Source organism: Lutra lutra, chromosome 6, assembly GCF_902655055.1.
Source record: "Lutra lutra chromosome 6, mLutLut1.2, whole genome shotgun sequence".
Taxonomy (NCBI): Eukaryota; Metazoa; Chordata; class Mammalia; order Carnivora; family Mustelidae; genus Lutra; species Lutra lutra.
Window position 1 is genome coordinate 3,335,624 of NC_062283.1, and position 26,034 is coordinate 3,361,657.

Consider the following 26,034-nt stretch of genomic DNA (forward strand, 5'->3'; position numbering starts at 1 on the left):
GCCTGGCCTGGCTCAGCAGTGACCTCTAGAACCGCACCCCACCCCCGCCCCCTGCTGATCTCAGATTTTGGGGGCAGTAAGTGATAGAGTTGGCAGTTAGTTAGACTGGAGCTGGAGACAAAGGTGGTGATAAGTAGGTGACAGAAGCCTGAGGGCACAACACCCTGACTTCTGTGGCTGACACGCCTAGAGCCACAGGTGCAGAGCGGGGACTCTTCTTTTCAACCTCAGCCCCAGGGTAACCAAGAGCTTCATTATAATATATTTACACTGCAGTTTGAGCCTACCTGGCCCCTGGGGGACAGTGGCCATGACAGTTCTGACAGGAACCTCAGGGGGCCAAAAACTCCTCCTCCCAACTGATGGGAAGAGACTCTTAGATGATTGGAAACAACCTCAGTTGGAAGGTCGCCTGGCACTCTGATCCACAACCTCTGCAAACACCCCTCTTCCTCCTCTACCCCCCAATCCCCCCCTCGCCCACCCCCGCAGTTGCCACCTCCAGGCCTGCCCATGTCTGGTCCTTCTCAATAACTGCTTTGTGCCAGTGACCTTCCTGCTGGCTGGCTTTATCTGAGCGTGGATCCTCAAGCAAATCTTTCGTGGGGAGTCCAGGGATGGGGACCTCCTTTCACACAACACAGACTCTCCCACCAGTAACACACACTGTTAAGATTTTGTGGCAGTTTGTTATACAGGAAATATCCACGGACACAAGGCTCTACCCCCCAGTTTTTCTCCTTGGTTCCCAAACTTAGTGGCTCTAATGGTTGGGGCAACTGATTTGGAGCTTATCCAGAATACTGATTCGTGGTCCTGGGATTTATAATTTAGCCGGGATGGTTTATAATGGGACTCTTTCCCATGTGACCAATTAAGACTAGTCTCAGTTTCTTTCAGGTGACTGAAAAAGATTCTTTGTTTCATTGTTCCCCTCTCACCCCCCGTAGGGTGACCTGTATTGTTTTTCTAAGGAGCTGAAACAAAGACACACAGGCAAAAGGCCAGAGGCCAGCATTTATGTTGTTGGATCTGAGGAAAACGAAATGCACCTCTGTCCCCCAGATCTTTTCCACCAGCTTGTGTTTCACAAAGCCTGTCATCTCCTTTAAGGGAAAGCTCTGTTCTCAAAAAAAATACAGAAAGGACAACAGAGCTAGCATGCTCACCAGATTGTCAACTAGTCTGTGGTTAGGAGCATAACCCCGGGGAAGGCAGGTGACTTTGTCTACTGGAGAACAGCCTAAATGGGAACACACGTGGAAGATTTCCGACCCAGGCTCAACGCCTCTTCCACCATCTTGCTGGGTTTTTCAGGCAGCAACTTCCAACCCCTCAAGAAAAGAACCCATAACCTCCAGAGGGCCTCGCTCAGTTCTGCTAGGTGTTACCATGTGACATGGAGCATGGGGCCCACTCGTGCTGGATCTAGTCAAGAAAACCACCATCTGACAAAGTAAACCCCACGAAACTTGAAAACTTAAATCATTATTGAACTATTTCAATAAGCAGCAAAGGAGGATTCCATTAATAAAACCCGTGAATGTGCTCAAAATCCTATTTCCCCGTCTTCCCCCCGCCCCATCACAAATGAACCTCACATGTGACTGCCCCGTTCTCTCCTCCCTCTTGTCTGACTCTCCCCTCCTCCTTGTCCATGACCTCGCTTCATTCCTTCTCCCTTCTTCCCCCTTTGGGAATGTTTCTCTCCTAAGGGCTCCAGTCCTTCCCAAGGTAAACCAAAGGAGACTGGTGGCTTCTACAGTTCTGTCTGTACCTAATCTCCTTCTTGTGCCTGACAGAGTCCTGGGAATCCAGTGGGAGAAGTAGGTGGGTTGGGGGAGAGATGCTGTAGAGGTGGACAGGATGTTGTCTTTGGTGGTGTTAACCTGCTCGTCACCCAGAGAGGGCTGGTGCGTGGTGTTTGTCAAATGGAGAAATGTCACACACCTAATGATGCCACCAGGAGGTACAAAAGAACAAAGGCTGTCAGTTTATACTTCCAGTCACATGGGCATCATCTTGTGGTTCCTGACATCAAGGAGGGAATCTCATCATCTAGCAAAGTACGTCGTGTCAAACAGCAGACATCAATTCCGTTGATTCTGGGTAATGAAATAACATTGGGGTGAAGGAGCGTATCTTCACCACCATGAGGTTTTCCTGGACACAGATGAGCAAAGATGGCAGGCCAGCCACTGTGTACCGGGCCTCTTTTTATGGTGGATGTGAGAAGAACGAGGTGTTCCCTTGACTGTAATCCAGGGTGTGAAAAATGGAGTTGGGTATTACATGCTCCAACAAATTAATGAACACAGTTATTAATGGGAACATGCCAGGGACAGACTAGAGATTTTGGAAATGACTTCCCCGTGAAAATGATTACCTCAGTTCTGTTGTCAGCATCGTCTTCATTGTCATATACAGGAAAAAAGTTGAGAAAGTGTTTAAAAAGAATTAGATTCCAGGAAAGCCAGGTAGACAAGCACTAATTCTACTGTTAGAGAAAGATAATGGACAGGTTTTTACGACAAGACAAAGTGGAATATGGGGAACATCACATCAGAGGAAATGCCATGAATGTATTAATTTTTTTTATTAATTTATGTATTTGAGATAGAGCGCACACAGGAGCAGATAGGGAGGAGCAGAAGGAGAGGAAGAAAAGAATCCTGAGCAGACTCCTCGCTGAGGGTAGAACCTGCCACAGGGCTCCATCTCAGGACCCTGAGATCATGACCTGAGCTGAAATCAAGAGTGGAAGCTTAACTGACTGAGCCACCCAGGTGCCCGAATTCGTTAGCTTTCTTTTTTTTCTTTTTTTTTTTTTTTTAAGATTTTATTTATTTATTTGACAGAGAGAAATCACAAGTAGGCAGAGAGGCAGGCAGAGAGAGAGGAGGAAGCAGGCTCCCTGCTGAGCAGAAAGCCCGATGTGGGGCTTGAACCCAGGACCTGGGATCATGACCTGAGCCGAAGGCAGCGGCTTAACCCACTGAGCCACCCAGGCGCCCCCCGTTAGCTTTCTTGAAGGCCAGCCCGCAAGCCATGCTGCCCCCTGATTCTCTCATGTCTCCACAGAGAGGTGGGACTTTTCGATGTAAAGTCAACATAGTGGAACAGAGTCATGACAGATTCATCTCCTTTGTCTAAAAATGTCTCTAAATTACTGAAATGCGGTCTCTAAAAGGTTGAGTAATCTGATGTCTGCTTTGGGTACTTTTCCTGATTTATTCCAGTCTTCTTCTAGCAATTCCCTGTTTATGCTCTCACTGATCTTAAAATGTCTTTGCACATTTTTTAAAGTTGCATAATACTAATTGTTCCATGTTTCTGGGGAAAAAGATCGTTATCTTACTTCCTTCTACTGAGAGGAAAATATAGAATATAAACACTGAACAAACTTTTCACCATAAAGGCATTTTCTGAGATGATCATCTAAGGCATGAAAGACTGAGCCATGTCTTTGAAGGGTCCAAATTTTTAATAAAAATGAAGTGCTACAATGCTTCAAACAGATGTCGAAGGTTTAGAAAACATATTATTAAATCAAATCTTATGTTTCCGATCAATCACCGTCATAGACTGATAGCATTAGGACTAGAATGGACTTAGAGATCATCAAATAAAGCATCTCTTGTTTTCTTAGAACATTTTCCTCACTGTGTAATGGGAAAATATGCCACATTACAGATGCAACATTAACTTAATCACATCCTAATCACCGACCTTTCTAGATGTTCTCTATTATAATGAATACTACAGTGAATATCCTTTAATATTAATTTTGACCAACTCTCTCACCATTTCTCAGGTTTAGATTTTTAAAAATCAGTGTCTGTGTTATTTGTGCATTCCACAATTTTCTTTAGGATTTACTTTTCTTTGGCTCAGGTACATCCTTTATTGGTTCCTTCAATAAGAACCTATAGGGACAGTGGTAAAGCCCTCTTAATATTTGCATATCAGAAACGTTATTTCACCCCAGTTTTGAATGATAGCTTAGCTAGGTAATGTATTCTAGTGTATTTTAATTATAGCCCTTCATTCCTTGGAAGTGCACCATCGTCTTTTGACATGTAGCATTGCTGATAAAAAATCTACTGACAATCTAATTATCATCATTTAGTAGGTATTTCTCTCCTTTTCCTTGGATGGCTTTTGAGATTTTTCCTTTTAAACCTTTATTTTTGACAGTTTCAATGTAAGTTGTCTGCTATGAGGCTATTTTTATTATGTTTAGCCTTCAGTGTGTGTTCACATTCTGAGGACTCCCATCTTTATTTCGGGAAGCTCTCAACCATTATCTCTTCCAAGTTTTGTTTATCCACTCTTCCTTCCATTCCTTTTTGGGGGGAGGGAGGATTGCTATAGACAAATGCTATGGACTTTTATTACAGGACAATGTTTATGATTTTTTTTAAAAGATTTTATTTATTTATTTGACAGAGAACACAAGCAGGGGGAGTGGGAGAGGGAGACTCAGGCTCCCCACTGAGCAGGGAGCCCCAGAACCCTGGGATCATGACCTGAGCCAAAGTCAGACACTTAATGACTGAGTCACCCAGGCGCCCGTCTGACCTTCTTTTTCACATTTGTTGTATCTCAGTATGTCTCCGTGTGGCTGTGTGAGTTATCTGCCTTATTTCTAATTACTTCCAACTGTGACCAGTCAAAAGTTATCTCTTGACCTGATACTGTTCCAGTGATCACACATTTTATTTTCAGGTTCCTAATGGGTTAGTCACATCCACCAGTGTCTCTTCCGTTTCTGTTTTTTTAATAATTGATAGTTTGTTTTAAAAGGATGTGCTTATTTCTGTACCATATAAGTTTGTTTGAATAGATAATACATTTATATGGTTCCAAATTCAAAAGATACAAAGTGTATGCAGTAAAGTCTCCTTCCCACCCCATCTATAGTCACCTAGTTTCTTTTCCTGGAGGCAAATGAATTACAGATTTCCTTCCAGAAATAAGCTGCACATCTTTAAGCAAAAACAAACATACTTATTTTAGAGCTATTCTCAGATGGCCCTATTATTTTTATTTTATATGTCTCGGTCCATTTGGGCTGCTGTAACAAAATACCATAGACTGGGTAACTTATAAACAAGAGAAATTTATTTCTCACAGTTCTGGAGTTTGGAAGTCCAAGATCAGGATTCCAGAATGATCATATTCTGGTGAAGGCCCTCTTCCAGGCTGCACACTGCCAGCTTGTCTGAGTGGGAGAGCGAGAGCGGGAGGGAGAGCAAGAGGGAGAGAGAGAGAAGGAGGAGGAGAGGAAGAAGAAAAAGAGGAAGAGGAGGAGGAGGTTGGGGGAGCTGGCAAATTCTCTCAAGACTTTTCTTTGGGCACTAATCCTATTTTAATCCTAAATACTTCATATAATCCTAACAACCTCCCAAAGGTCACACTGGGGGGAGTAGGGTTTTCATGTATGAATTTATGGAGAACATGTTCAGTTCATTATAATCTTGTATCAGCCCTTCTGGCTTGCATCTTCCTCATGAATTTTGGAATTAGAGCTTGTGGGCTTATGGGAAAAAGACCATTCCACCTCTGTTTCAATTCAGGCCTCCCTCTCTACCACTGGCTTGGGGTTTGCATCAGACCCACCCACCATAGCTCAGAACCGATACCTTCCGTACATGGGTGGCCTATGACTCCTGTCCTCTGGAAATGTTGGGATTAGAAGCCGTATGATGGGGCAGTGGGTGACCCAGCACAGGTACAGGCTGTAAAGTTGGGTCTCCTTCCTCCAGCGCCCCCGATAGGAGCCACTCATAAGCCCTGGGCCCCGAACGAAGCATCTTGCAGGCTTTTGGCCTCTTTCCCTGGGCTGCGAAATCCACCCCTCCCCCTGCTGGCATGAGCAGTGAGACACCTTCCATCCCCCCAATCCCCCTTTGTGCCCACTGCCAACCCTCTAGCCTCATGATTGGGAGCCATTGAGTGAACACCTTCTTCCCATTCAAAGTCACCAGCCTTTTCTTTGGATGCTTTGAAAGGTCTTTACCAACCTCAAGTTATGATTGGGCAGGAAACCTGGGAGATTGCTTTTTTTTTTTAAAGATTTATTCATTTGAGAGAGAGCATGTGCATGGTGGGGAGGGGCAGAAGGAGGGAGAGAGCAAGAGAGAATCTCAAGCGGAGCTTGGAGTCGGACGCGAGGGTTGATCTCATGAGTCATGAGGTCACGATCTGAGCCAAACGAAAGTCGGATAGTTAATGGAGCGAGCCACCCACGTGCCCCCGCCTGGCAGCGTCTGGTAGAGTCTTGGCCACAGGCTAGAACTAAACACTTGCTGGTGTGGAGATCAAGTGGCTGCCCCCGGTGGGTCTGGAAAAATTACTCCTAAAAGAATCAAACATCTCCTCCATACCTATCTCCACCTCAGCCATCTTCAGATAGACACCGAGGTGATGAGGACCCTCGGCTAAGAATTTCTTTGGCCCTCACTGAAACAGTAAGCTCAAATGGTCGCTTCATGTAGCTGAAGGAGTCGTGAATTAAGGGGCAACTTTGGATCCAGTTTCTACTTTGGTCAGTTCCAGAAAGGGCTCTAGTTAGATGCAGAAGGTTAAAATTGGACCCTTATGCATGGCTGGTAGGAATGTAAAATGGTGCTGCCGTGTGGAAACCAGTTTGGCAGTTCCTCAGGCAGATAAACATAGACTTAGCATGCGACCCAGCTGTTCCAGTCCTGGGTATAGACATGAGAGAACTGAAAACAGGGACTGAGATACTGGCACGGCAGGGCTTATTGCGCTGCTACTCTCAGTAAGCAAAAGGCAGAAACAAAGCAAGTGTCCATCAGCAGAGGTGCAGGTAAGCGCCATGTGGCATATCCACAGAAAGAATATTCTTCATCTCTAAGGACAGTTGAGGTCCTGATACATGCTATGACACAGGTGAATCCTGAAAACATGCTAGGTGGGATAAACCAGACACAGAGGGACAGACATTATATGATTCAGGTTCTGAATACTTAGAAGAGGCAAATTCATAGAGACAGAAAGTAGATGAGAGGTTACCGGAGGCTGGGGGTAGAGGGGACGGAGAGTTATGTTCTTATGGGTTCAGAGGTTTCATTTGCAGCGATGAGTGGGTTTTGTACATAGATAGTGTTGATGGCTCCTTAAGATTGTGGATGTAATTAATACCATGGAATGATACACTTAAAATGGTAAAAATGGAAAATTTTTTATGTACCTAACCAAAATTTACATGTATATTTTGTATCTATACATAACCAAAATAGTTATATGTAAAAAATTTTTAGAGCTTTTAAAAAAATGATAGCAGAAGAGAATGCATTTGTGACCCCAAAAACTGGATTTTTCAAACCAAACAGAAGCTGCCTTGCAATAAATAAATGTAAAGCAGGTCCAACTGCATTAAAATAAAGGACTTCTGTTATGGTTAAAATGTAAAAACTCAGGAGATTTATTTAGAAGAGGAGCCGAGGTTCTACAGAATAATGTGAAATCCTGGAGATACGAATTCTTCCTCCCCTCTTGTGGGTTTGGACGATCTTAACTCTGAAAAGCAAAGTTTGTTCCTTGAAGAGTGCGCATGTGCGTGGTTCGCCCAGCAGCTGCACGGTGAGAAGGGGGCTGCTCTGGCCCCTTGCTGCCGCCTGGGCTCTCTTCAGCCTCCCATCAAGAGTGGCCCTAGATTGAGTGAGCCAAGACTTGGAGAAATGGGACTGCGGTGGGTCCCACAGTGAGACCCAATGTGGGGACTGTACCAGAGCCCCAGGGTGAAGGAAGCAGAGGTCCAAGGGGAGCCTACAACCTGCAGAGGGGCCCAGACACTTGAGGAGGTCAAATGAGACTTGGAGGTCAAAGGTTCACTAGAGGACACTGGAGGAGGGGGAAGGAACAGAGTGGGGAACAGACATGAGGATAACCTGGGAAGCATTTTTTCCAGATTTTCACCTCTATTCCTACCTTCATGGCCATTGAGATTACAAAGCACTTAAGAGCAAAACCTGGCCCAGGTCGAATGTTCTGGTCTCCGTGCAATGAGTAAGAAGTGATTATTGGCAACTCCTGCTTTCATACAAAGTCGCCGACCAGGGCATCTGTGAACTACGGAAGGAAGCGGGGGTGGATTCCATTCGGATCCTGCCGGTCTCTGTCCTTCTCACCACGCCCACCCTAAGTCACAGAACCATCTGGTAGAGCACTGCAAAGATCATAACACAAAAACAGGGACCAGTGCGTCTTTGTTTCCAGCCACAGGTTTATTTCCATGACAAAATCAATGTGTAGAGGTCACAGGACTGCCACAGACACAGAACTGGGCAGAAAGCCCATGAGGGAGCACAGACAGATGGACACAGCTCCCTGCCTGCCTGATGACCGAGGGAGGATAGGCAGAGCAGACGCAGCGAGCTAGCTGATTCTGGGGGCGGCGGGGGGTGGGGAGTGGATAACATGGGGGGTACTACTTGGTGGGGGGCTTTAGGCCAGGCGGGAGAACACCACGGCCTCAGCAGGAAGGCCCTCGGCCCTGCCCAAGAATACCACGCGGTTCGTCAGAAAGTCTGCCCAGGCGTCCCCACAGCAAAGCACCGACAGAAGTTTAGCAGCAGGAGCACAGAGACACCCTAAGAGCAAAAGGCAAAGCGTTCTGGGGGTTAGGGGTTGATTTTCAGCCCGAGACACAAAGCCAGCTCAGACTTCTGAATTTTTCCATCCTTGTTCACATCGCAGTGGCGCAAAAGAATCTCCCGGAACTTATCAAGGTCCACTCCGCTGATGCTGGGCTGCGGACAGCAAAGAGAACAGACGCGTCAGGGGGGCCAGCCAGAGGGGGCGCCGGGCTTTCATGCCACCCCAGCCCCACACTCACTACACTTAGCAGACCCGTGGTTGCCGAGGGGCTCCATGGAGACAGGCCTGCCCCGAGTCCATCTCCTCGTCGTGATGAAGATACTGTGCCTCGGAGCAGAGGATGGGGACATGGATGAGAGAAGACCTGTTCTAGTCTCTCCCCGTGGGAGGTTTTTGTGCCTCTAATTTTATTTTATTTTTTTTAATTTTTTAAAAAATGTTTTATTTATGTGAGAGAGAGCATGAGCAGAGGGAGAGGGAGAAGCAGACTCCCCACTGAGCAGGGAGCCCAAAACGGGACTTGATCCCAGAACTCTGGGATCATGACCTGAGCTGAAGGCAGATGCTTAACCGACTGAGCCACCCAAGCATCCCATGTGCCTCTAATTTTATAAAAGGTTATAATGAATGAAAATTGAACCAGAAGAGTATGTCCCTGAGCTGTAGACCGTCAGATTGATCCCAAGGGATATTTTAGGGTCTGAGAAGGAACCGTGATACGCATCATTTGGGAAAATAATTTTGAACTCCAAAGGCCCGCAGAAGTGAGCAGTGTGCGAACTGAGTGGTTCTCCACAGGCTATTTCATTTAATGCTCATGATAACCTTGGGGTAACCCAGGCTTACAGATTAGGGCATGCTCAGAGCTGAACGGTCCTGCCAAGCTAGGAAATTGCAACAGCATTTCTGATCCTGAGTCTTCTGCCTCCAATGAAGTAAGTACTTGTTCCCCCGGTTCACACCGTCCTGCTGGAGAGGCAGCGCGGCCTGACCAGTGGTGTGAAGGCTCGGGGTCTGAGAGAAAAAGCCCATGTCAGTGAAGAGGGGAGAGCCGGCCCATCAGATCCCAAGTCCCCTGATTACTGGGCGGGTCTCACTGGCAAGCAGAGGAGGCAGGGAAGCTCTCCCCATCACCCAGCCCACCCCAGGGTTGCCTCGCTGTCAAAGAAATCTCCAAACACCTTGAGAAAGAAACATAAACTTTCATTCTTCATCAAGACGGCCCAATTAAGACAAGCTAATTAGCACTGTCCTCCAGGATAGATGAGTGACACCAAGTCTATCCCTGATCCCAGGTTTCCATGGAGGGAAGAATGGAGGGCAGAGAGTGGCACGAACTGGGAGCCAGATGGCAGAGTGACAGTAACCCCCGACGTGGGGCAGGGGACATCCGGACGTGAATCTGGGGCCGATAGCACTCCCCAATGGAGGGTCCGTCAGTGATTGGACCAAAAGACTGAGATGTCACATACAATCACTATGTCCTCCTCACTGGGGCTCACCCAGGATACTTCCTTGTGCATCAGTGACTGGCAGTTATAGCTGTGGTCCAGGAAATGGCTTAGGAGTCCTGAAGGCAGCAAGGAACACTCCATGGCTCCATACTGGGAGCTCATTTCTTGGACGGTTGCAAAGTGGGGCCCTTTGGTTATCAACTCTTCAACCACTCCTGACACAGCCTTTGCCCAGTTAGCGGCTCTCTGCCCAGGATCCTCTTAGCAAATTCCCACGCTTAGGAAATACTCGTGGTAGTTATTTACACAGTAGCACGAATTACTTTGCCAGTGAATTTACTTCATTTAAGATAGTCTAAGCCTTTTTTGTTTTGTTTTGTTTTTTAATTTGTTTTCTGTAAAAGGAATTATGTTGTGAGTGTGTGTTAGGGGAGGGTATGAATGTATGTAATGAGGTATGTAAGGGAAGTTTCTTTTGAGTTATGCTTTTGAGCATAACTGACCTTTTGAGTTATGCTTTTAATGTTTGACAACTCACTAGGAGTCGGGAGACCTAAATACTGCTGTTCAACAATGTTTGGATCATGGAAGAGAAATCACCTGAGATCACTGGGGGGCCTCAGTTTTAACAGCAAGTCACCAGTGTAAGTGCACACAGGTTCAAGACCTAAGGGTTCTACACAAATTAATTCTACTTTCACAACAACCTGATGAGGTTGTATCTACTATCAGCTTTTAACTGACAGATGAGAAAACTAAAGCACAGAGAGGTTAATTAACTTTCCCACTGTCACACAGCTGGCCCATGTCAGAACCAGATACAAACTCAGGCAGGCAGGCCCCAGAGCACATCTCTTTAACAGAGCACTGTATCATAACCGGCCGTGCAAAATGCATTTTTTGTTTCTTATCCATCTCATGGGAGAGTGCGAGGGTGGATCCGGGGTAGTTGGCTGAAAAATGCTTAACTCTCCCCTCCCCCAACACTTGAATCCTGGGACTAGGGGAACCTTTGGGTCTGGATCTGTCTTCTCATGCTTGCCTGTGGTAAGTGCTCAATTACATCCATGGAATTAATGAGTGACCGTCTCCAAATGCAGTCTTCACGTTTTTGTCATGTGCCCTCCCTTTCCTGTACATTTCATCTCTCCTAAAACAGTGGAAGTGAATATCCAGACCCCATCCCCAAATACGTCCTTACCAGCACTCCCCAAATCTCCATGATAGAGTCAGCAACAAGTCCCCAAGGCCCTGCGTGGGCCACCTTCTCACCCCTAGTGGGACGGAATTCTAGCTTTGACCAAGGCAAGTGCTCTTTATTATAAACCACTAGGATAACTCTCCTGATCTGAACATTTAGCCAGAAACTCACTCTGTAGCCGTGCAGACTCATAATACGTTCTTGGCTGCACTTGGCTATTTATTGACCATACGGGTGTCTGAAAACCCCAAGGTGATGATGTGTAGAGGCTAAACCATTATTGTCTACGACTTCAGCCAGGTTGTGGCCAGCAAGCCTGGGCCAGTTCTTCTAACGATCACCCACCATTGCATGTTTTCCAAGAAAGAGGGGGCACTCTCTTAGTGTTCTTTTAGGATCATCTTGCTAGGCAGATGGAAGGACCCGATCAGACTGTGGGAAGTCCAGCAGAGAGAGGCATACCCCGGGGAATGCATAGTAACGTGAGCTCAGGAGACACATCACGGAGTCCCCCACCCTAGCACTCCTTGTTTGGGGTTACACTGCCTTCCCCTTACCACCTGTTGTCTTTTCTTAAAAGCTATCTGTCCCCCAAGGGACGGCAGCACACAACGTCACTAACATCCCTCTGCCTGTGTTCTTCCTTGACGGGCAAGCGTGGGTCTAAATGATGTCACTGTCTTTCCGGGTGGTGTGGGGAGGGCAGGTGGGACCAGAAGAAAGGATGTCAAAGATGGAAAGGAAGAAGCCAGCATTGCTCTTTCTAAAATGGGACAGCAGGTGTGAGCAACGTGAAAGTGTGCAAATCCCTCGATTCCACTCCTGGGATCAGGCCTAAAACCCAGACACTTACATAAAAAAACACTCACTGAGTGTTACTTGGAGTCACAAACCTGGTAAACAATTTCAATTACCAGCAAAAGAAGGAGTCCCACCCTGGATGTAGACAATACTTAAAAATTTTTTTTCCAAAAAAATTAATAATTTTTTAAAAATTACTAGCAAAAGAGGACTATAAGGGATGTAAGGGATATCTAACCACAGGTAAAATCTTTACAGACACCAACACAATGACGGCGACTGGGAAATGCTTGTCAGTGGAGCAGAATATACATTATGCAGAATATAGCCAGATACGAAGTCCGTTATGAGGTCTACTTGAGGTTAGAGAGTACTCTTCTGTCTTTTCTTTTCTCTACTTTCAAGTTTCTCCACAATGTATGTATCATTTTTTTTAATTTTTTTTAAAGATTTTATTTATTTATTTGACAGACGAGATCACAAGCAGGCAGAGAGGCAGGCAGAGAGAGAGGAAGGGAAGCAGGCTCCCTGCTGAGCAGAGAGCCCGATGTGGGACTCGATCCCAGGACCCTGAGATCATGACCTGAGCCGAAGGCAGCGGCTTAACCCACTGAGCCACCCAGGCGCCTGTATGTATCATTTTTATAATTTAAAAAATGAAAAGAAACACCTGCTAAGGGGTAGCAGCTCTTTGGAGGGACATATATTGGATTCAATCCTTTAGGTTAAGTATTGTCCCCTGTTGCTAATCATTTCCTTGCCAACAGAGAAAAGCAGAAGGGGAGTCTAGCAGGGAAAAGAATGAATTTAGGGGAGCCTGGAGACTGGAACTCTCATCCCCTCCAGGCAGACACCCTGGGCATCTCTGGCATCCCATCTGTCTGGCTTCCCACATTGCCACCCACACTTCTACCCTTGGTGAGGGGGTGCTGGGTGTCTCAACTGTCTTGCCTTTCTGCTTTCTTCTTTGAGCTGTAGATTCTCATGTTGATTTTTGTGCTGTGCCAAGGGGCCTATGGACTTTTTATAAACCTTGTGCAGAAATTACTTTGTCTGATCTCATCATACTGACAGAGGACAGCCTTGGCGGCCATATTCCAGAGATCAGGGAAAGGGATGTTCTGATAACCAGATAATTTTGTTAATACAGATTCAACATATGTATCATACATAGTTGTACAGGAAAGAAAGGCCATAAAGTCCATTTATTTCAGGGTCATTATTGCAAACATCAGGGATCCTGACCAGGACTCTCTCCTGAGAAACTCTGCCACCTCCCTGCTGACCTCATGACACGCTCTGATAATTGCTTTTATTTTTTTTTTCTTACTTTTTATTTTTTTAAGATTTGTTTATTTGACAGAGAGAGACATAGCGAGAAAGGGAACACAAGCAGGGGGAGTGAGAGAGGGAGAAGCAGCTTCCCACCGAGCAGGGAGCCCAACGTGGGGCTCGATCCCAGGACTCTGGGATCATGACCTGAACCGAAGGCAGAGGCTTAACCCACTGAGCCAACCAGGCGCCCCTAGAATTTGCTTTAAAAGCATGGGATGGGGAATAATTGCTTTAAAAGTAATTATCAGGGGCGCCTGGGTGGCTCAGTTGGTTAAGCACCTGCCTTTGGCTCAGGTCATGATCCCAGGGTCCTGGGATTGAGCCCCATGTCAGGCTCCCTGCTCAGTGGGAAATTGCTTCTCCCTCTTCTTCTGCCCCTCTCCATGCTCGTGTGCTCTCGCTCTCAAATAAATAAATAAGTAAAATCTTAAAAAATTCCAGATATTGGTTTGTCGACTTGTCGCATGATCCTTTCTAATGTAATGAAAATTTAAAAGTCGCAGGAGAGAACTCTAGTGTATGAACCTAAGAAATGTCAGATTTACTCAAAAGATTTTCCCTTGACAACATCCTTCAAGTTGTATGGTGAATAGTTTTTTAAGCAACCCCAAAGACTGGGAAAGCTCCAATAGAGGTTTGCACCTCAATGATCTGGCTTCGGAGGAGAACATTAATAATTAACTGCTTTGTAATACTTTTTAGCTCAACAAACCAGCCCTCATTACCTCCTTTTCTACTACTGACGCTGGCCTCACTAAGTCCTTGGAAACCAGCTCTCTTCGCCTGGCTGGTACTTACATTGAGAGATACCTTTTTGTCATACCAGAAGGCCCACCCAAATAAGGGGGGCAAGGACAAGAGTGATGGGCGTCCCCTGGCTTCCCATGGAGGTGATATGAATCTATCAAAGAGTGAGGCAAATCACATGTTTTTGGGTGGCCTAGAAATTTCCCCTGCTCTTTCATTTTCTCTGGGAAAACATCTTCTCTGCTCTATGGCTGGTTTAGGTTTTCAGACCTTCAATATCTTCCAGTAACTTGTGGAAGCCATTGCCAAGCTCAGTGACAGCTGAAAGGGTCTGGAGGGCTGTGCAGCCCCCCGGCTGCGGACTTGAGCAGTCAGCAGCCGGGGCTCCACAAAGCTGCTCTGAGAGGCAGGTCCCCCCCACCATTCCACGCTCTCTGTCAAAGGCAAATTAAAACTGCAATTTGGGGGGCACCTGGGTGGCTCAGTGGGTTAAGCCTCTGCCTTCGGCTCAGGTCATGATCTCAGGGTTCTGGGATCGAGCCCCGCATCGGGCTCTCTGCTCAGCGGGAAGCCTGCTTCTCCCTCTCTCTCTCTTCCTGCCTTTCTTCCTACTTGTGATCTCTCTCTCTCTGTCAAATAAATAAAATCTTAAAAAAAAAAAAAAAAAACTGCAATTTGGCCAAGCCTACTGCCATGTGATTTTAATGTCCCATAGATAACTGCTCAGTTTCCATTACAGAAATCGTTCTGGCATTAAATAGATAGTAAATACAGTGGGACTTATCTTGGCAATCAGTGCGAAAGGCACTATCACACTCAGACCATCCACTGTTCTGTGGTTGCGCAAATGCCCGGGGAGTTGCAGACAGGAGCACCCGGGAAGGGAACAAAGAAGAGGTGGGGGACCAGCTGGGAGGGGAACAAGGCAAGCGAGGAGGCAAAGAACACACCAGTGTCATCCTGATCAGAGGTCCTGACCTCTGATGGATGAGAAGAAAAACCTCATTCATGCCTACTCAATCACATGACGTGAGCTTGCTGCACATTCATGCAAACATTGGTAAACTGCGGGGAGGGGGGCATTTCTGCTGCAAAACTCCATAGTTTCGTGGTTGTGGTGAGGGAAAGAGAGAGCGCGAGCACGCCAGCAAGCAGGGCAGGGTGAGAGGGAGAGAGAATCACAAGCAGGCGTCATGCCCAGTGCAGAGCCCAACAGGGGGCTTGATTTCACGACGCCAAGATCTTGACCGGAGCCAAAATCAGGAGTGGATGCTTCACCGACAAAGCCACCCAGGTGCCCCCCAGACTCCACAGTTTTAATCAGGTTTTCAAACAGGTCTGGGATTCCGGAACCAGTTAACAGTTGCTACTCTAATTTGTTGCCATCTGGGCCAACCAGGACGGAATCATCGTGTCCTGTGTAAACCTCAAAAAATCTCTAAGGATTTGAATGTGTTAAATTCAGCGGCTAGACAGTCCCAGAGGAAAGGAAGAGTTGCAAAGTGTCTGCTTAGCCAGATCCCACAGCCAGTTACTAGAGTGCACCAGGATCTCCAAGGAGATTGCTTGTTTTAAAGTCCACACTACCTAAAACAGCTTTGTGATGTGAATTATAACTAAATCCTGTCACTTCGAATTGCAGCAACGTGTCCTAACACAAAATACGTAGCCTAGATTTTAGGTGAGGCCTTAAAGCAGCCCCTGATAGTGGTGCGGGGAAGGGGGTGAATACCAAATATGGGATTGATTTCATGAATTAAATTAAAAATTTTAGGTATTCTAGTAACCAAGTCCAGGAGTAGAAAGGCCTTTCTGTAACCAAAAAATAAACAGAACTGCACCCTTCTGGTAAAAGAGAGGGCTTTTATATGGTAGAAACAAGAAGGTGCTATGGGGGCTTCATGAAACTACAAATGGTCTTAAGAGAGAAAGGGAGACATGTCGGTTCTTACAGAAGTTCAAATGTTGTTAAACAGACCGTGTCCCTAGATTTGGTCCCTGGTATTAATCGTCAGCCCCACGGGTGCTCAGAAGTAAACAGTGGAATCGGTCATAACGGCATCCCCGACCCATGAGGAGCATAACCTCTACACCCCCTCAAATCACCTGGACCAGCTCCATCATGTCCTTGACAAAGCCATCCACTTCCGGGCCTTCCAGAGCTCCTGTTCTACTCTGAAAGAGACAAGAGCCACTCCGTCAGACACCATTTGCTGAAGTCAGAAAGCTAAAGAGCAAATCAGTGTTCTTTTGTGGTTGCAAACAGGTTCGGGAACAGTACATTCCAGTTAGTTTCTCTGTGTAGGATGTGAACGTTCCACAGACAAGAAAATAATTAATTGTACACAGCGACCCCCATATAAGCAAATGGGAGTTCCTTGGCTCCCGCAAATTGTGTTAACATGATACACACCGACTTCATTTGCTTCCCAAGGATCCTGCTTCAAGCAGACAAGTGTTATTTGCACATCATGTCGGTCCTTAGAAGGATAGAGGCTGACACTTTTTAAAATTGTGCTTTATGATTTAGCAAGGACCTCATGATTATTAAAATTTTAAATCAGGAGTGAGTATAGTGACTGAGTGTATTAGAATTATTATTTGGTCCATACACAAAACGCTTACTTTTTTCCTGCTCATTTTATAAGAATGTCTATAAAATACAATACATATTAAAATATTTCAGTTTCATCTCTAAAGTTCCAGTCATGACAACGCATCCATCCATCTTTTTGAGTTTTCTTCACCTTGAACCTTTAACATATCATTTTAAAAAATCTATTTTTTTTAAGTAGTATATTTACCAAACGCTACCTGCCAACACCTTCTAAGAGCTTTACAAACATGAAATCCCTGAATTCTCACCCCAGTCCCATGTGGTAGGTATTATTATTATTAGCCTCATCACCCTAACTTAACAGGTAAGGGAAATGAGGCCCAGGGAGGTTAAGGAACCTGCCCAAAGTCCCGTGGCTAACGAGGCGTGATTCATGTGCAGATGACGGGGCACAGAGGCTAGACATGTAATCACTTTGCCGAGCCGCGTCTCCCAGGCTGATGCTTGTTTCTGCTCAGAGTATGACACACTCACATGCCCAGTCTGGTGGGTTTCAGGATGGCATCTCTTCTGACTCTTCCTAACTTTCTCATTTTTCTTCCTACTTGCATTACCCTACCTTGTCCTCGAGAAATGCAACCTCCTTGCCATACTTTGTGCTTTAGAATTATTCTTTTCTCCTGTCTGAAGAAGAACCACATAATCAATCCTATAAGAGAAGTGGTTTTTATGCTGACCAGAGCTCACTTTGGCTCTGTTTCTTTGGTTTGGATGTGGTCTGTAACTTGATTTCGTTTGCTTTTGTTTTCAAGCATACTTTTCTAGATGGAGATCAAGAAGGAGAAAAGTTCTCCCCCAGTGTGGAGGCAAAGAGAAAAAAAACAAAAACAAAATGAGATTTTATTCTCTTCTCAACCATGAATACTCCTTTGTCCATTTTAATGTAGTTTTTGGTTTACGTGGAGAAGCCGAGGGTAAGACATAGCAGCGGACATGTGGGATTGGGGTTCATCATATCAGTTTAGGGTCTGTGGGTAGGATGACCCCACATAGGGACTAAACTAGCTTGCTCCCTAAAAGTAGTCAGCACAACCCAAAAGGACACACTTACAACATCATAGTGGGCAAAGATTTTCTCAAAGTCCCTCTTTCTTTCTTCAGTGGAACAAGCCTGTGTGCAGAGAAAACAGGATGTGAGTCCAGCATCGGGACCCTTCAGTTGTACCGTTTTTCCAGGGTCATAAACGACTTTTATAAACTTTGAGCCAATGACCCTTAATCCCTTGATTCTAACAGTTAAGCCTTGTTGGTCTCCAGATAAATTACACAAGACAAACAGATGTCTTCCTTTCTTCCCTCCCTCTCGAATTTATAGAGAGACAGGAATGACACAAACCCACTTAGAGGAATGTCACTACTTACATCCATTTTAAATTGGAGAAGGAAGTTTTCCTGAAGAGCCAAAATCCTAAATGGAAAAGAAGAAAAGAAAGTAATTTATGTGATGATCTGTCAGCTCTCAGAGTCTAGCAGATCTGTAACTCTTGCATGAGGAAAGGGCAGGCAATTTCCAGATCTTTCTACAGAATAGGGTGAGCGCTTGAAAAACAGGAAATTTCTATATTATAGAACAAATTAAAAAATCAATTGGGAGAGACTTTTCATAGGGATTAGCAGTCACCACAGAGAGACTTTTAAAAAGTCATCTTGGTGGGGGAGCTTGGGTGGTTCAGTCGGTTAAGTATCTGTCTGCCTTCAGCTCAGGTCATGATCCCGGGGTCCTGGGATTAAGCCGCACATTGGGTTCTCTGCTCAGCAGGGAGCCTGCTCCCCTTTCTCCCTCTGCCTATCTCTCTGCCTACTTATGCTTTCTGTCAAATAAACAAATAAAATCTTTAAAAAAAAAAAGTTGTTTTGGTGGAAAATGGCAGAGGAAAGGCTTATGAAAACTCTCTCCTCCATAACAGCAATGAGAAAGCTGTCCAAAAAAAAAAAAAAAAAAAAAAGTCAAAATAACTTCTTCAGAATTCTAGAAATTCAAGTCTTACAGAAATCTGGGGAGTGTTTATTTCCAAAAACATGACTAAATCTTGGTAAGAACAGTGGATGTGGTGGCATCTTAACTTGCTTCATCCTTCTACCCTCCTCAGCTCTATTGTGTCTTTGAAAATGAAGAGCCCATAGCCCCAGGGAAAATGAGCATTCTAGCAGCTGCTCTGTGGTGAGGAGAGCAGAGCTGGAGCCCTTTCAAAACCTAACTGCCAGAGAACTGCCATTATTTGACTTTCCTGATGTTCTCTGAGCGACCCCACTTGCAGGGTGCACTTATTTGACCTGATTTTGATGTCAGCTAGTGGGAAAGCATTTTACCTGGGAGCATTTGTCAAAAACAATGAAAAGCAGTTATTTAAGATCACAGGTGACAATGGAAAATAAAATTTGGGGCAAATGGGTACCTGGGTGGCTCTGTTGGTGAAGTGTCTGACTTCAGGTTAGGTCATGATCTCAGGGTCCTGGGATCAAGTCCCACCTCTGGCTCCCTGCTCAGTGGGGAGTCTGCTTCTCCCTCTCCCTCTGCCCCTCGCCCCCCCTCCACACTCTGTCTCTCTGTCAAATAAATAAAATCTTTAAAGAAAAGAAAAGAGTTTGGGTAAACAGCAGGCTAAGTAAAAAGATTAAAAGGAAAATCTGGGGGAATGAGATGTCCACTGGGGCTTATCTAAGCTCCAACACATTTCTGAGAATCTAGAAAGCTGTAGACATGCATAAGACTACGTCCATGCCCAGGACTGCGTGTGTGCACAGAAAAGACCTCAGGAGACCCTAAGGTCTCACCAGCAGCTTTTCCTTGGGCTCTGTACAAGCAGGAAGTTAAGGCTAAGCAGAATTGTAAACTTCCTGGTTGCATATGAAAGATGGGCCCAACCCATACACGGGGCCCCACACAAACATTGGGAGACAGACAAGAAATCTCTGCCCAGTCATTAACTAACCATTCAGCAACCAAGCAGAGACTTCAGTGTCCACATATGACAAAGATCAAGATTTTATAGGATGAGTTCCAAAAGGTCATTAAGCAAAAAGACAACAGTTATCAACAACAATACACGTGATCCGTGAGAAATACTAAAGGGATTCTTCGCACTGAAATGAAAAGAACATGAGACAGTTGCTTTAGTCCACATGAAGAAATAAAGAACCTCAGCCAGACATGAAAGGTCATGTATTATATGATTTCATATATGTGAAATACCTAGAAAAACAGATCCGTGGAAACAGAAAATAGATTAGTGGTTATCAGGGGTTGGTAGGTGAGGGGAGGAGAGAGTAATCCCTGCTGGGTGGAGTATTTTTCTGGCACAATAAAAATGTTCTAGAAATGGGCAGTGGTGACGGTTGCACAGCCTCATGAATAGACTAAAGTATACCGAATTGTACACTTTATAGTAAATGTTATAAGGCAAAATGATACTCAATTTAAAAAAATATGGGAAAAATAATAAAACAAAAATACTTTTGTTTTGGAAAACAAAAGTATTTCTGTACTTTCTGCTTAATTACAGTTGTATTTACTAGACTACAGTCAGTTTCCAAAGACTAAAACGTTGGATTTATGTTGCATTCATAATCATGCATTCACAATATAGAGAAAGGCAGAAAAATATCACACAATGATTTTGGAACATTTTGCTCTTCTGGATGCCCCTGGTAAAGAGAATCTGATCCAGGTAAAGGGTAGACTATCCTGGAACTCTATGAGGAATCCTGTCCTTATCTCCTGGTTGGCACCAAGCAGCCTAAAGTATGTCGCCAGTGAGAGGACAAGTGCCTGAGGGGAGCTCGAATGTGGAGTAAGAAGGCTCCGTTCTAGAGGTGGGAACAGAAGAGGAGAGTCTGTGTATAAATGTTTTAAGGCCTTTAAGTCATTCATTTATTTCCCTATTGCTATGACAAATGATCCCAACATGGTGGCTTCAGCAGTGCAAATCAGCATCTTACAATACTGGAAATCAGAGTCGGAGGCAGATTTCTTCAGGCTAAAATCGAGGTGTCACAGGACTGCCTCCTTCTGGAGGCTCCAGGGGAGAGTCCCTTTCCTTGTCTTTTCCAGCTTCTAGAAGCTGCCTGCATTCTTGGGCTCATGGCCCCTTTCTCCACCTCAAAGCCTTCAAAACCCGACCCTCTGCTTCCTTCTTCCCCATTTAGAGGACCCTTGTTATTACCTTTGGGCTGACCTGGATAATCCAGACTAATCTCTGGAAGGTCTGTCAGTGAGTGACTTCATTGCTCTCTGCAACCTGCATGGATCCTTGCCATGTAACATAAAATGTTCAGTGGTTCCAGGAATTTGGACATGGACACCTTTATTCTGCCTACCCCATTGTCACTGTCAAATTCCGTATCATATTGGTTTCAAAAGAATGTGGTAACTCTCGTCACTTTGCATCTCTGTTCCATATGAAGTCAATTCTTCCTGCAGTTCACATCTGCTCTTTGAATCCTTCTCTATACACAACACTCCACCGGCAGAGAAGCTATTCAAGAGATTAGGGCATGAATAGTAGGACCCCAGCGGGGGGGTGTTTGGCTAGCTGCAGGGGTCCTTTTGGTAACCACAGTGACAGAGGGGATGACTGACAGAAGGGACATGACCTTTATAGATGAGGACCCGGGATGCTAGATGTTGTGCATTGCATGGAAAGTTCTGTGGGAATCATCCCATATCTCACCTGAAACTGGAATGTGCAGGGAGCTCTCACGTGCACACAAATCCTGCTTAAATTTCTACTTGAACCAAGAACTGAATTCCTATTTACATAAAAATCCCGGGTATTTTTCTCAAGGTATACATAATTTACTAATTGTGTCCATTATCCCTATAATCTGAGTCACGTAAATTGAGGGATGACTGTGCTTTGTTTCATTCAGAACTCAATCAGGACTTATTTATTTTTTATAAAATTGTATCAACAGCAAGTGAGTTCCTGACATGTGAGTTGCCAAAAGGCCATTTTTCTATCAATCAGCCGGTGAACTGACATATTCGTGGTAATTCTGCACCAAGATGTAAGCAGCCTCCCCTCAGGTATGTCTTCCCTGTGGGTCTGTCCGGCCACCTAGACACTGAAATACACTTTATTTTATTATTAATTGTTTTCCTTTATTTCCCCTTTATGTGTTCTAGTTTGTGCACTATACTAACTGTTTTAGCATTATGTGCACAGGTAGAGTGTATTATCTTTGGATTTCATTTCAGAAGTAAAAGCATCACTGATGACAGGGTAGAGAGCAGCTTCCGGTAGTGGCACACTCCGGCCTCCAGAGGGCGCTCGAGGCTCCTCGACTTACTACCTCTGAGAAGTGCCTTGAGTCATTCAGGTGGTGTGTGCTTTTGATGAGGGGAGCAATGAAATCAAATGTTCTTGTTTTCATCCAGATGCCATGTTTTGAGTGAATCTTTTAGGCTTTTGGGTATTCCTATTAGGACTGGTGCTTACACAGCTCTCAGATTAGCTAGACTGACCTCTATTTGACAGGAACTTTTGCTTCAGTTGGCCAAAAGAATGAGAAGTGAATGGGACCCAGGGGACAAATCTCCAAGGCTACAAGGTGGAGATCCCTCCGTCCTCAACCTTTGGGAGAAACACTCTTATCCCCCTCTGGTCTGGCTGGTCTCTCCATGCCTCTTCTCCAGCAAAGTGGCCAAATTTGGGATGAGCATCCTGGAGAAAGAGTCATGGAGGATGAGGCTCAGAATAGAAGACCCAGTAAAGTGTTGGGGTCAATGTCCTGGTCACCACTCAGGAGAGGTTCTTCCTCGTGTGTCCCCATTCGTAGATCCCCTGCAAGAACTCACAGATGTTGCTATCAAGAGAGGAGGTAGCTGGTATGGGCTTTGTGATTTTGAACTCAAGTTAATATCTGCTTATGACATTGCCAAGTTAACCATTGCCAAGTTAATATCTGCTTATGACCTAGCCAAGATATTCCATCACTGAATATCACCCCCAGTCCATGGACTCCCCGTCTCCCAGCCAAACCTCCTTGTGCCCTGCAGCCTGTAACTGCCACCCTCTGTCACTGTCTGTGCTGTGACTCCATCTGCCCCATCCTCAGGCACCTGGGATCATAACTGCTCCATCTGGTTTTACCCATGTATTCTGGATCCAGTGATTTTTTTTTCCCTTTCTATGGACCACCACAGGTCATCTCAGGGTCAGCTAGCCTTGAGATGACATGCTGACATGCCCATCGTGTCACAACCCTGGCCTTACAGACAGCCCTTTTGCAGGTACTGGGCTACTTCTGCTGTCACCCTTCTCCTACACTCTGGCTGGGTGCCCAAGGAGGCTACACCAACACCAAAAAACCAGACAGCACGGCTGGAGTCTGGTTCAGTCGTCCTCGGTCCTGAACTTACCACTCTGCTTTCCCAGAGTAGTGAATGGGATTCCAGACTTATGTTTTCATGGGGTCCTTATGTGAGACCAGGAACGTCTGGACTTTGAAGGCAGGGCTGGCCCATGACCTACCTATAAAATTTTATGAAAACTTTGTGTATTGTGCCTTTGGTGGGGGGACTTTTATTATCTTTACAAAGGGATCTGTCACCCCCAGAAGACTGAAAACAACTGCTGTTCATTTGGCCAGATGAGCCCATTCTTCAGGGTTCCAGGCAAGACCTGACATCTGCCTTTCAAAGAGAAGTGTGTGTACCATGGAACCCCCACGATGGTGTGTCTAAGTCTGCAACACTGTTCCCAGGCTACTCACCTTGCCAAGTCATTCAGATCCAACCGGCCATCCTTATTTTTGTCAAAGATCTTCATCTGGAATGCAGAAGAGGACATGATTGTAAGAAGTACTTGTAGCAGGAATTCACTCTGAAAGCTACCGGAGCACTTTGCTGTTTTGCCCTTCTGATTCCACAGTTGTCTAAACTGCCTGAGGCTGGCTCGTGTCACAGAATGCTCCCTACAGAGCACAGGAGAAATATCGCTTTTCCGTTGAAGGCCAAAGTAGTTGAGGAGGATGGGGCAGAGGGGAAAGCCTACGTCTCTAGGCTACAAGGATTGTAGGAAGGAAGAGAGGGACAGGAAGAAACAGGAAGAAACAGGAGGCTCCAGTGGGTGGGTGTCTGAGCTCAGTCTGCTGGAAAGGAGATTCCTGAGGGAGGGGGGCAGCAGCTGAGGAAGGACTTGCTGTGGCTCAGCCCCACGCCCCCCCCCCCCCCACAAGACACTCTGAGCACCCAAGGGTTTGGGTGCTGGGTTGAGAGCCATGTGTCTGGCTGTGATGGGATGAGGTTATGCCAGAACAGAGGGCAGGGGGTAGACCCCTGAGCCATAGGCTGCAAAGAGAATGCATCATAGGGAGACACTTAGCATGTCTGATTCTGTGTCGCCTCTTTCCCTTGCTGCTGCGACCTAGGGCTGACAGACATCTGTGGAGCCCTGCGAATAGGTGTGCTGCAGCTGAGACATGCAAAAACCACTCTTTTCCCAACACCCACTTCACCCAAAAAGAAAAGGAAGTACGTGTAGAAAGAACAATGCTATGTTTAAGGTTTACAAGGATGCCATGACTGGATTCCTGCACACAAAGATGAAGTAACCAAGGACAGAAAAGTTTCATAACCTTCCCTGGACCCTGTGGGCTCCTGAATGTCTACAGACATCAGTCACCTCTTGATTCCAGCCTCCTCCTAAAATAAAAGAAGCTCACATTTCATGCTGAAGAAAGATGCTCTTGGGGACCACAATCTGCTATCTCCTTGGTCTGCTGGCTTTCTAAATAAAGTTGCTTTCCTTCCCCCAGCAACTTGCCTCCCAATTTACTAGTCTGTTGTATGGCAAGAACATGTGGACTCTGCTGGAGATGTGGCAGAGAATTCGTGGCCTGCATCTAGCAAAACGTAAAGGATGGCTGCTGGATTAGCCTATACTTCCCAGTGGGCTAGCCAAAGCTAGGAGCATGGGTTATGAGCTCACCGCAGACTTCAGGTGTGAATACCAGCAAGGCAGCCACTGAGTGGCCAAGAGGCACCAGCCTGTAGACCAGACAAGTCAGACCTTTGTGCCCAGAGACCTCAGCTTCCCACCTCCACCATTAGGACCCAAAGCCACTTTTCTCTCCTTGATGCCATTTTTTTTTAAAGATTTTATTTATTTGAGAGAGAGTGCACAAGAGGTGGGGCAAGGGGTAGAGGGGCAGAGGGAGAGGAAGAAGAAGACTCCCCACTGAATGGGGAGCCCTTCTCAGGGCTTGATCCCAGGACCCTGGGATCATAACCTGAGTTGAAGGCAGACACTTAACTGACTGGGCCACCCAGGTGCCCCTCCTTGATGCCATTTTTGCAGAAGAATCTGGGTTGGATGAAGATGACTGAGAAATATAAGAGGCCAGGCTCCTCCTTTGAGAAAGACTTAGCGTTATTTAAAGAGACTATTTAAATTATTAGATCAGAGAAGGCTTTGAACAAGATAATATTAAAAGTTAAAATCAGGAAGACTAGGTTAGTTTAGGCAAGATGGAGGAGAGACATTTCATGAAATATTTGAATCATACTGTGAATGAATTTTGTGACTTCACAACATTTCAGTGCAGCAGAGTATCTCTAAACATATTTGTAGGAAGAGGTTGTACAGGGAAAAGAGGGAATGAGAAAAACTGAGATCATATCTAACAGTTTTTTGCATTAAAAAAACATATCCATCCATCCTTCCTCCCTAAATCATTTCTTTTTAATATTTGAAATGAATTTGAAAGTCCATTCCCCAAAACTTTAGCATCAAAAATATGTATTACAGAATCCATTAAAATGCAGGTTCTATTTTTATACACTTGGATATATTACACATCCAGTCATGCCCCTTAGACATAAATTCTGTATCCAGTAAAAATCTGAGAGCAGCACGCTTTGCGGGAGACTGAACCATGAGTTATTTCCCATGACACCATCATTATAAAAGGTCCTATTTTAATAGAGAGCTAGATGATCTTGAGCTTTAAGCAAGTAGTAACTCATCTCGAAAGATGTAGGCCCATCTCTACTGCTGTGCAGATTACTCAAAGGGGAAAATGCCCTTTGCTCAAAATTGGCATGAGGAAGAACTGAGCACCAATGTGGTAAATCATGCTTCTGCCCATCAGAAAATGGGCTACACAGTTCACTTAAGAAGTTCAGTGAAGTGGCCAGAGTCAGAGCTGTGAATTGAGGGTCATCACCATTAGCTGGTATTTCAAGTCATGAGGCCGGTGAGGTCACCAGCACAGGAGGGAAGAGCTCTCGACATGGATCCCAGGCATGT

General features: G+C 45.4%; 1 protein-coding gene across 1 annotated transcript in view; it reads right to left on the bottom strand.

Annotated features, from left to right (window-relative positions):
• Nucleotides 1-8,216: 8,216 nt before the first annotated feature.
• The window catches only part of SCGN (secretagogin, EF-hand calcium binding protein), a 38,147-nt gene continuing 20,329 nt past the window's right edge, over nt 8,217-26,034 (bottom strand). The window contains exons 7-11 of the mRNA XM_047734206.1: nt 23,498-23,553; nt 18,146-18,191; nt 17,835-17,894; nt 16,273-16,341; nt 8,217-8,780 (exon numbers count right to left, since the gene is read on the bottom strand). Coding sequence (XP_047590162.1) covers nt 8,652-8,780; nt 16,273-16,341; nt 17,835-17,894; nt 18,146-18,191; nt 23,498-23,553 — 360 coding nt within the window. The 3' untranslated portion in view covers nt 8,217-8,651. The remainder of the gene's footprint in view (nt 8,781-16,272; nt 16,342-17,834; nt 17,895-18,145; nt 18,192-23,497; nt 23,554-26,034) is intronic.